The 11,289-nt window shown below is 41.4% G+C and overlaps 1 protein-coding gene and 1 long non-coding RNA gene across 5 annotated transcripts in view; both read left to right on the top strand.

Annotated features, from left to right (window-relative positions):
* Positions 1–999: 999 nt before the first annotated feature.
* Positions 1,000–2,317, top strand: LOC139390015 (uncharacterized). Its single transcript, XR_011629452.1, has 3 exons — positions 1,000–1,699; positions 1,915–1,980; positions 2,083–2,317. It is a non-coding gene; the product is annotated as an uncharacterized lncRNA (long non-coding RNA).
* A 7,332-nt stretch (positions 2,318–9,649) lies between these two features.
* Positions 9,650–11,289, top strand: part of LOC139389354 (kinesin-like protein KIF2A) — a 32,291-nt gene continuing 30,651 nt past the window's right edge. For 2 of the 4 annotated variants that reach the window (XM_071136039.1, XM_071136038.1), the window contains exon 1: positions 9,697–9,835. In XM_071136039.1, coding sequence (XP_070992140.1) covers positions 9,775–9,835 — 61 coding nt within the window. In that variant the 5' untranslated portion in view covers positions 9,697–9,774. Of the gene's footprint in view, positions 9,836–11,289 lie in introns of all 4 variants that reach the window. The other 2 variants (XM_071136042.1, XM_071136041.1) reach the window with 2 other exon arrangements.

Here is an 11,289-nt window from a genome sequence, read left to right as displayed (position 1 = left end):
GACATATGTGATATACAGTGACACTCGATAAAGATGAGCAAAAATGACTAAAATAATTCAAATACTGAGCTATATTGTATGCTACATTTTATATTAATACAATTGCTCAGAAAGCAATTGAAAAATATATATTAAGTAAATATTTTTTTTCTCAAAGGTAGGGGTCAAAATTATTGACACCACTGTTTTCAATACCTCACAGCCTTTTTCTAAAGTGTTTTATCCGTTAAAGACTTTGGGAGGGATCCCAGACCATTCCTCTAATACAGAATTCTTTCAGGTCCTTGATATCAATCGTCAGCGCTTATGAACTACCCTCTTCAATTCAAACCACGGGTTTTCAAGTCCGGAGACTGAGATGGCCATTGAAAAGTGTTGCTTTTGTGGCCAATTAACCATTTCTTTGTGGATATTGATGTGTGCTTGGGGTTATTGTCTTGCTGGAAGATGCAATGGTGGCCAAGTTTCAGCCTCTTAGCAGAGGCAACCAGGTTTTTGGCAAAAATGTCCCCAGGACCAATAGAAGTAAAATAGCCCCATAACATCAAAGATCCACCACCTTATTTTACAGTAGGTATGGGGTTATTTTCTGCTCATGGATTCTTATTTCAATGCCAAACCCACCACTGCTGGGTGGATCTTTGATGTTTTGTTATTGATGTAAGTTGAGAATTTGTATTACTTGTTCAAATAAATCTTGTTCTCTGAGAAATTGTATTAGTATAAAATACTAATTTGTATTTTTGCACACAATATAGCTCAGTATTTGAATTATTTTGTACAGTAATTTTTGCTTGTCTTTACTATATTTTGAAGAATGTGTTGTCATGTGCTGAGATGATAATGTCCTGATACTGCAAAACAGTACAGTATAGTGTTCACAAATTTTACTTGCTCCATTATATCTACATTCTGAGTGCATGCATTTACTCGCTGCATGTCTCAAACCAAATTAGGAGTCAAATATATATGAATTATAATGGTTTCTGTACTGTGTCTTTCAAGCCCTGCACAGGACACAAACCTTCCACCAGAAACAAGCTCAGCACTGGAATCTGGTACCTCCATCTCTAGCAGTAGAGAGGTGTTGCCAGCTCTACCAACAGCTATCCTGGAGAATATTCATGAATCTGGAGAGATAAACCTGAACTTGCCTGAGGGAGGCAAGGGTGGGGGAAGTGTAGAGAGGGTGTTCACTGGTGATGAGGATACAAGTGGGATTGCTAAAGAGCTGAGTTGGAACTCAGGTGACCGTGATAAGGAGGAAAGGAGAGATGCTTTCTCAGAGGAGGGTGTGAGTGACAGTCAGTGCAGAGTGGAGAGAGGGAGACTGCTTTGTCCCAGTTGGAGTAGAGGTGACTGAGATGGCTGCTGAGGGGGAGTTTGAAGATGGGATGAGAGCTGAAATGAAAGAGGGAAAGGGGACAAACAGTTATGAGTCAGGGGAGGAGTTGGTTGCTGAGAGGGCTGTGAAGAGAGAGATTGAAGAGAAAGATACAGAGGGAAAACTAGTCCTAGAGAAAGAACACAAGGTGGCTCCCAAGAGGAAGAATATAAGGAAACGCAGACGATCAGCCAAACCTCAACGTGACAGAGTCAAATTCCAGTGCTTCCTTTGTAGAGACTGTTCTCTCATGGCTACTGTCAGTCTTCCTATGGCTGCAGGCATTCTCACCAACAATGTTATGCTGGTCCCCAAGTAAGTTGTAAGATATGTACATGGGATTCATTTTCAGGGTCAAGTCCATTTGAATTCAGGTAGTACACTGAAATTCCGATTCCACATTTTCTCTTGGAGAAGCATTAAGGAAAATTGGAATTTCAGTTTACATTCTGAATTTAAATGGAATTGACTCCAACCCTGATGTGATCCATATGCTATAGATATGCCTCTAATATTTTGTTTCTCTGTAGATAGTTTATTTTGTATAGTCATGCTCGGGGTGGCATCTGGCACTGGGGGTGTCTTTACAAGCAACGGTGAGGATGGATCAAACATTTTGCCATACTTTTTTTTCTGTACATTTAACAGAACAGGTATTTCTTATGCCAAGTGCATTGTCTTTCTGTGTGCCATTGTAGATCACCAGAGTTTGTCATGCATCGCCTTGCAAGAGTCCTGGATGTGCTGCTGATGTGACTAAGATATGGTGTGGGGAGGATGAACTGTTGAAGGGTTTACCGATCCCACTCTGCACAAGCATTTCCCAAAAGTCCAAGACTGTTTGCCAGCATGGTGGTCGGACATTTGTGCTTATGATTGAAGAGGGCAAGAAGTGTGATATGGAACAATATCATGACCATGTGCCCTCTGAAAAGACAGGTATTGACTTCAACTGAAGACACATTCTACTATGTCTATGTTGAACCTTGTTTTTTTTTTTAAAATGATTAACATTTCTGGAATTATGTTTGAGTGTCCACCAAGGTTGGAGGCTGCTCAAGACTCAAGGTTGGACACTGTTCGAGGCAAGCTCTCTGTCCATAGGGTCTGTTTGTTTATGCAACACATACAAAAACATGTTTCTGAGTTAACTTAAAATATTACATTTTCATCGTTTAGTTTGTGAATCTTATTTAATTGTTTACATAGGTGACACCACTTTGTCAGCACCAACTCTCAATGGTGAGCTATAACAGAAGGGTTAGGTTTTAACTGTGTATTATTCTGAATTAATAACTAGGTAGTTCGAGCCCTGAATGCCGATTGGCTGACAGCTGTGGTATATCAGACCGTATTCCACGGATATGACAGAACATGTATTTTTACTGATCTACTTACATACCAATATGTCACGGCTAAGGTCTGTATCCAGGCACTCCATGTTGCGTTGTGCATAAGAACAGGCCTTATATTGGCCATATTCCCCCCCTGTCTTCAGGGATAAAATGTTGTCGAAGAGAATGGCTGACGTTTTACATGTCCGTAATTAATTGTGCTATTTAGTTCAATTTTTTTTTTGCGTTGTTTGTAGCTTATTTTGTACATAATGCTGCTGCTTCCGTCTCTTATGAAAGAGAATAACTTCTGGACATCAGAACTGGGATTGCTCTTCACGGACTGGAAGAAGCTTTTTCCTTTAACGAGTCAGACGAGAAAGATATACAGGTCCAGATACACGTCATTTGTGTGAAGAAAAGACGGAGGAAAAGAGGACGCAGATCAGGCTGCCTTTTGCGAATCCGTAGGCGAGCGAGTAAACTCCCATTGCCATCAATTCTACTTGCTAACATGCAATCATTGGAAAATAAAATGGATGACCTACGATTATCCTACCAACGGAACATTAAGAACTGTAATATCGAGTCGTGGCTGAATGACTACGCGGACAATATAGAGCTGGAGGGATTTTCAATGCACCGGGAGAACCGAGAAGCTACGTCTGGTAAGACGAGGGGTGGGGTTGTGTGTCTTTTTATCAATAACAGCTGGTGCACGATGTCTAATATAAAACAAGGGATTGCTCGCCTGAGGTAGAGTACCTTATCATAAGTTGTAGACCACACTACCAAGAGAGTTCTCATCTATATTTTTCGTAGCCGTCTACATACCACCACAGACCGATGCTGGCACTAAGAGCTCACTCAACCAACTCTATAAGGCCATAAGCAAAAAAGAAAATGCTCACCTAGAAGCGGCGCTCCTAGTGGCCTGGGACTTAAATCCGTTTTACCAAATTTTTACGAGCATGTCACATGTGCAACCAGAGGGGGAAAAAAAACTCTAGACCACCTTTACTCCACACACAGAAATGCATACAAAGCTCTCCCTCGCTCTCCATTTGGCAAATCCAACCATAGTTCTATCCTCCTGATTCCTGCTTACAAGAAAAAACGAAATCAGGAAGTACCAGTGACTCGCTCAATACAGAAGTGGTCAGATGGTGCGGATGCTACGCTAAAGGACTGTTTTGCTAGCACAGACTGGAATATGTTCTGGGATTCATCCAATGGCATTGAGGAGTATATCACCTCAGTCATCGGCTTCATCAATAAGTGCATCAACAACAACGTCTCCACGGTGACTGTTACGAATCCCTTTTGGCCCGACAGTCTAGGGGGGATGGTAATGAGACGCGTAACATAACTCATGCAAATTATAATTGTGACAAAGTAAAAGTGTGAACGTAATAACCAGGACAACTGAAATCTACCGTCAAACTCAAGGTTTATTTGATAAACACACGGTAATGGGGGGAGCAGGAAAAGGGGCTGAGCTGGACCCAAGGAAAGAAACAAATATGCAAAAACACCCCTAAGCTAGACTAGCCTATTTCAACAACAGCTAACTAACTAACCAAAAATACAGTGGGTGGTCCGCCCAGTTCTAACTAGTGTTTTTAACAAAGTTTACCTACGGGTAGTGTATGCCCATGGGCGACTTGTCTTGGTTTCCCCTTTTCCCACTAGCAAACAAAGAAACACCATAACCAAAACAATACTCACAGGTGATGACAAAGTGCTATGGAGGTGCTCAAACAAAAGAGGTTAATTAATACACAGAGAGCGAGCGAAGAACAGAGATCTACAAACATGGCATTTACAAAGAGATTGAGCTACTGAAATCTATGAAGAACAGAGATCTACCAACATGGCATTTACAAAGAGATTGAGCTACTGAGCAAACAAATGATGGGTTTTTTAAACCATGGGGAAGGAACTGTGATAGGGTAGGAAACAGGAGGAGGTGTGTCTTCTGATTGATGGGTTGATTGTTGACTGATTGGGGAGTGATGATTTTCACCTGTGAGGGGAGAAGGAGAGAAAAAAAACACACACACAGGATACACACACAGGATAATGGTATCCGTAACAGTGACCATACGTACATATCCAAACCAGAAGCCATGGATTACAGGCAACATCTGCATCGAGCTAAAGGCTAGAGGCAGGGCTTGAAAACTATTACGGACTACAAAGGGAAACCCAGACACGAGCTGCCCAGTGACGCGGGCCTACCGGACGAGCTAAATGCCTTTTTATGCTCGTTTCAAGGCAAGCAACACTGAAGCATGCACGAGAGCACTAGCTGTTCTGGATGACTGTGTGATAATGCTCTCGGTAGCCAATGTGAGAAAGACCTTTAAACAGGTCAACATTCACAAAGCTGCGGAGCCAGATGGATTACCAGGACATGTACTTGTACCAGACCTTCAGTTTCTTGGCAATTTCTCACATGGAATAGCCTTCATTTCTCAGAACAAGAATAGACTGATGCGTTTCAGAAGAAAGTTATTTGTTTCTGGCCATTTTGTGCCTGTAATCGAATCCTCAAATGCTGATGCTCAAGATACTCAACTAGTCTAAAGAAGGACAGTTTTATTGCTTCTTTAAACAGAACAACAGTTTACAGCTGTGCCAACATAATTGCAAAAGGATTTTCTAAGGATCAGTTAGCCTTTTTAAAATGATAAACTTGGATTAGCTAACACAACCTGCCTTTGGAACACAGGAGTGATGGTTGCTGATAATGGGCCTCTGTACACCTATGTAGATATTCCATTAAAAATCAGCTGTTTCCAGCTATAATAGTAATTTACTACATTAACAATGTCTACACTGTATTTCTGATCAATTTGATGTTATTTTAATTGACCAAAAATGTGTTTCTTTCAAAAACAAGGACATTTATAAATGACCCCAAACTTTTGAACGGTATTGTATGTGAGAATGCTGTTCATTGACTACAGCTCAGCGTTCAACACCATAGTGCCCACGAAGCTCATCACTAAGCTAAGAACCCTGGGACTAAATACCTCCCTCTGCAACTGGATCCTCGACTTGCTGACGGTCTGTCCCCAGGTGGTAAGGATAGGCAACCACACGTCTGCCACGCTGATCCTCAACACTGGGGCCCTTCAGGGGTGTGTACTTATTCCCCTCCTGTACTTCCTGTCCACCCACGACTGCAACACCATCATTAAGTTTGCTGACTACACAACAGTGATCACCGACAACGATGAGACAGCCTATAGGGAGGAGGTCAGAGAACTGGCAGTGTGGTGCCAGGACAAGAACCTCTCCCTCAATGTGAGCAAGACAAAGGCGCTGATCGTGGACTACAGGAAAAGGTGGCCGAACAGGCCCCCTTTAACATCAACTGGGCTGTAGTGGAGCGGGTCGATAGTTTCAAGTTCCTTGGTGTCCACATCACCAATGATCTATCATGGTCCAAACACACCAAGACAGTCATGAAGAGGGCACGACAAAACCTTTTCCCCCTCAGGAGACTGAAAAGATTTGGCATGGGTCCCCAGAGCCTCAAAGTTCAACAGCTGCCTCATCGAGAGCATGGTTGCATCACCACCTGGTATGGCAACTGCTCGGCATCTGACCATAAGGCGCTACAGAGGGTGGCGCGTACGGCCCAGTACATCACTGGAGCCAAGCTTCCCGCAATCCAGGGAAGTATACTGCTTTTTGTATACTGCTGCTAACTGTTTATTACCTATGCATAGTCACTTCACCCCTACCTACATGTACAAATGACCTCTAACCTGTACCCACGCACACTGACTCGGTACCGGTACCCCCTGTATATAACCTATTTATTGTTATGTTATTATTATTTTTTACTTTCGTTTATTTGGTAAATATTTTCTTAACTCTTCTTGAACTGCACTGTTGGTTAAGGACTTGTAAGTAAACATTTCACGGTAAGGTCTACACTTGTTGTATTCGGTGCATGTGACAAATAAAGTTTGATTTGATTCAACAGCTGATATGACTACCTCACCACCACCTGAAAATGGTAAGATCCAATAGACAGAATTACAAAGGTCAAACTGCCATGTTTGTGCAATTAAACAGTTTGTGATTTTCTGTTCCCATAGGTTCATTGTTTGTCGGAGTCATTGTCATTTTAGTTATTGGTAAATTTCATCGAAAAGGGCCCCTCCTATCAATCCTATCCTGTACTACATCTTAAATGTGCTTTTTGGGGGAGGGGGGTGGGAACAAGCCTTTTGCTCCCTTGTTTCTTGCTAATGGAATGCTCTCCCTTACCCTCTGAGCGCTGCTCCACCAATCCAAGCGTTTAAAATGGGCCTTTATAACCCACTTCTACAGACCTTTTCTCATAGGTCTAATCCTAATCTGAAAACAGTTTTATTTATTTTTTGCGCATCTATTCCATTTGCATTTTTCTTTGCCTAAGTAGAGCCTTGAGAAGGACTCTAATGAAAAGCACTATGCACATTAAATGCATTATTATTAATATTAGATGGCTCTGCTACTGCTTTTCCTGTCGCCGCTGGCATGGCTGTAGTTAATCCTTTACATGTATTGCTAAAGTACTTATACAGAATATGTCTTATAAACATGAATTTGTATATTTTGTGAAGTGGGTCTTGCAGGCATAACTAATATCAATGATTGCTTGAGGGCTAAGCTTTGCTGCTGCTGTATCTGCTGCTGCTCTTGCCATGGTCTCCTGTATTCTTCTTCTGATTGCCTGACACTGCATTGATTATCCTGTTACGAGGTGAGATACTAGTTTCTTTAGAATATCTTCCACATTATATTCACCTGATACTTACTCAGTTCCATGTTGAAATGATTGCTTCATCTATAGTTCCAGGTGCAGTTTAGCACCATTAGAGCTTGCATTACTCCTCTCTAATGCTAGGATCACAGTATTAAGTCTTTGAAAGTAATGTTTTTGATTAATTGGCACTTTTCTCTGTCAGGCTTTATTGGTGTCGTTGTTGCAGTCTATTTGATCAGGTATGTTCTGTTAAAGTTGCGCTTAGACACACACACAGATATTCATACTAGAACTTTCATAAAATATTCACTGTCTTTTAGAATAATATTTTATTCTCTCTGTTACAAGTTAAAACACTGCATCTGTCTCCCTACAGACAAAAGCAGCAGGGTGCCAGTAGAAACCAGTAAGTCTAATATTCATGGTTTTAATCATAATCAGATGTAAGATATATTGAGTGATTACTGCTGCATGTTTTGCTGCAGAGATGAAGAGACTGAGATGAGTGCTCTGAACAACGGTATCAATCAGAATGGAGGTCCTGCCAATAGGTATAGTAGAGAACAATATTTGACTACCTGGGGTGCGTTCAGTATGACCGAACGGTGTTCAAGGCTGAATTCAATGGAAACTATACTGTACTTAACAACCAATTGAAAAACGTAGTGATTATGATGACCCAGAGGGCTATTACCGTATGGTGTGCTGCGCGAGTTTTGATATTTCAAATGGTCACACCCATATTGGTCAGGCCACATACACCACACCCACCCAATGGGAGCAAAGGTTCACCAAAGGTTGTTGAAGATTGCACATAGTTTTGGAGAAACGTGCTGTTCAGTACGCACCATCACTCAACATAGCAAAAGTTGAAGCGAACTGAACACACCCCAGGTAATAGATATGATATGGTATTTTGCTACTCAACATTGATTTGCCATGTCAATGACATGCATCTTGTTCCTTTAGAGACAATAATGAAGTGATGGCTGTGAACATGCTTGACAATGGGGGCCCCCTGAGCCATCGGCAGTAATGAGGGCCCGTGGAGCTGTCTCCGGCAGCATGGTTAGCATAGAGACTATGGTACTGATTTGACCTGGCTTGTCTATGAAGTGTTTTTTTTTATGTTCATGTTCAAAATGTGGCACATCTTACATTTTCATTTCAACAGATAGTGCGTGTTTGTGTAACTTGTGTTTTCAACATATTTCAGTGTGGAACAAAGATGGCATAAGACCCTGATTTTATTGATCAGTGAAAATGGAATGCAAATTATTAAGGGAACTGCTTTGGGGCTTCACATTTTTTGCTTTTTTCCATCCTATGGCTTACCTGTCCATATTTGTTCAAATAAATGAAAGAATTATGAACAATTAGGCTGTCATTCAATCAACTCTGTTAATTGCAGCAATTAAATATGAATTATTCTACTTTTAATTGTAGCCTTCAAGATTTTGAGTGAACTCTGATTTGGTTTTCACATGCATTTCTTTATCCTCGCTAGCAGATTTTGAAAGTTTTATGTTGATACTTCACTTGAACAGCTGTAGACACATGGCCTTATACATTTTTTATCATTATGTAATCTTTTGGGTAAGTTTGAGGAAATCCCCCGTGTAACCTGTCAATAATAAAACCTCATAACACTGTTTAACATTCATAAAACGAAGCTGTTCTTCGTTGACTGTGCTTTAGGAGGAGAAACGTTAATGCACTATTCACATAGGCGTTTGAAGTGGAATGACACCCTGGTGCAGCGTTCGGACACGCTCTTGTCGGTGAGGTGTGGGGATAGGTTCTCTGACCTTGGTACAACACCAATCAACAGGTTATTGGGGGGGTCAGATGTTGACAGAATGCTTGTGCATAGCCTGTGTGCTATCATGCCAAACAGACACAGCAATGGTGTTGGCATTGGCAAGAACACATATTGATCTTGGACCAGACTGTTATGTGCAGCAGTATGGATTGCGAAATTGTCTGTTTGACAGAGTATGCGCATACACGTTAGGTCACTTTTTTCCGATCGTCACTAGTAAAAGAAACGCCAATTTCTACAATTCATCGTCTTAAAATGTGATTTTAAACCTAACCCTAAAGGAATACCAAAAAGTTATTTTTTTAAATATTTTTTTACGATGTGTATCCAACTCCCCCTTTGTGGCTGTGGTAACTATTGAAATCCCTTATTTCTCTCTGGCTGGCTGTCCATGCATCCTCCGGTCAAAGTAGATTTATTTCAAACACAAGTCAACATCTTTCAGGATACTATACACTAATGAAGAATGGCGGGTAGTTTTGGGAAAATCGTCGTCGGCGTGTACGTTGAAATAAAGCGAAGCGATGGTAAGTTTACGTTCGTATGTCATTTCTGATGTCTCGATTGTTTTTTACCTCGCTGGTAGTTGTTTTGAGAAGCTTTGTGTTGCTGTGAATACACTGCAACCGTTGAAGCCGAGTAGCAGCCGCAAAGTTGGGGTGGCTGTGCTTGCTAGCCAACTTGGCCTATGTAACGTTAACTAGCTGACTACCTAGACGACAAATGCACATTCTAACTGGATAGTTAACAACCAGTTAAAATGGGTTATTGGACTAACTAGTGTAGTTTGCCAGTTAAAGCAGCTAGCTCCTTAACGCTTTACAGTAACTACAGTATGCACAGCTCTGGTTACCACACTAACGTTAGCTAGTTAACGTTAGTTTAGCAGCTAACAACAAACTAGCTAACCAAAGCCACCCGCTAGTTAAGTAACGTTAGGTTGTGAAAGGTACCGCAAAATACGTGTTCTGGTTAGTTAGCAAAGGTAAGCTACCAGCTGTCCTTGTATGCTTCAGAACACTGAAGTGGCTAGGTAATTTAACTGGCTAACTTAACTGGTTATATAGAGGTTAACGTTAGCTAAAAGTATATTTAATATAATTTCTAGCTAGTTAACTTTGATAGTGTTTTATTTTTTGGGGGGTGAGAAGGCTGGCTGTTAAACTTATTGTCAAGTTAGCATTGTGTCATACTACGACTAGCTACATAAGTTACATAGGTCGTTTGGTGGGTATTATCAACCAGGGTTTTGAGGTCTCCCAATAACGTTACAATATCTAGCTACTGCAGATAATTGTTGTGCGGGTAGTAGCTAGCTGACTGAACTTCGCGGTGAAGGAAGTTGTGGAGTTCATCAAACTTCCTTCACTGTGGAGTTTAGTAAGCTAGGCGGGTACTGTAACGTTACAGATGGTTTGAAACTGAGGCACTTAGCTGCTATCTAGCTACCCATGAATGTTAGAGGTATAGCAGGCAGCTGTCAGTAAAAATAACTATGACAACCAGTCTAATGGCCTCCTTTTTATTTATTTTATTTTTAGGACTACCACCATACACATCATTGACTAGCACGCACAGTTTTTATATTCAGATCAACTTGATCTGGTAGCTTTGCAGTGCACCCAAGATGAGCTTGACTGATTTGTTATAAGGGAGAGAAAGGGGCTGGCTGTTTTTTGCCATTTGCCCGTTTCTGTGTACCTGCGCCAGGCAGCCAAACCGGGTTAACACTCCTAGGAGACAGATCCCTCCTGGGATGAGGTATAGCGCCGCAACAAAACCATCATATCCTTCTGATAACTATAAACTAGGGGTGAAGAGTTCTTACTTTTTTTGTTGCGTAAATTTAGTTGTTATGGATTACGTGGGTGTTTTAATGTTTACTGGTGTATCATGTATGGGAAGTGGGTCCTCTCTAGTGTGCGTAGGTAGAGCTGTCTGTGCTATCTCTGGGGGCGGTGCCTGGCGAAGCCCGATTCAA

This window comes from Oncorhynchus clarkii, chromosome 30, assembly GCF_045791955.1.
Source record: "Oncorhynchus clarkii lewisi isolate Uvic-CL-2024 chromosome 30, UVic_Ocla_1.0, whole genome shotgun sequence".
NCBI classification, from domain to species: Eukaryota; Metazoa; Chordata; class Actinopteri; order Salmoniformes; family Salmonidae; genus Oncorhynchus; species Oncorhynchus clarkii.
The sequence above is the reverse complement of the archived record's forward strand: the minus strand, read 5'-3'. Positions and strand labels throughout refer to the sequence as shown.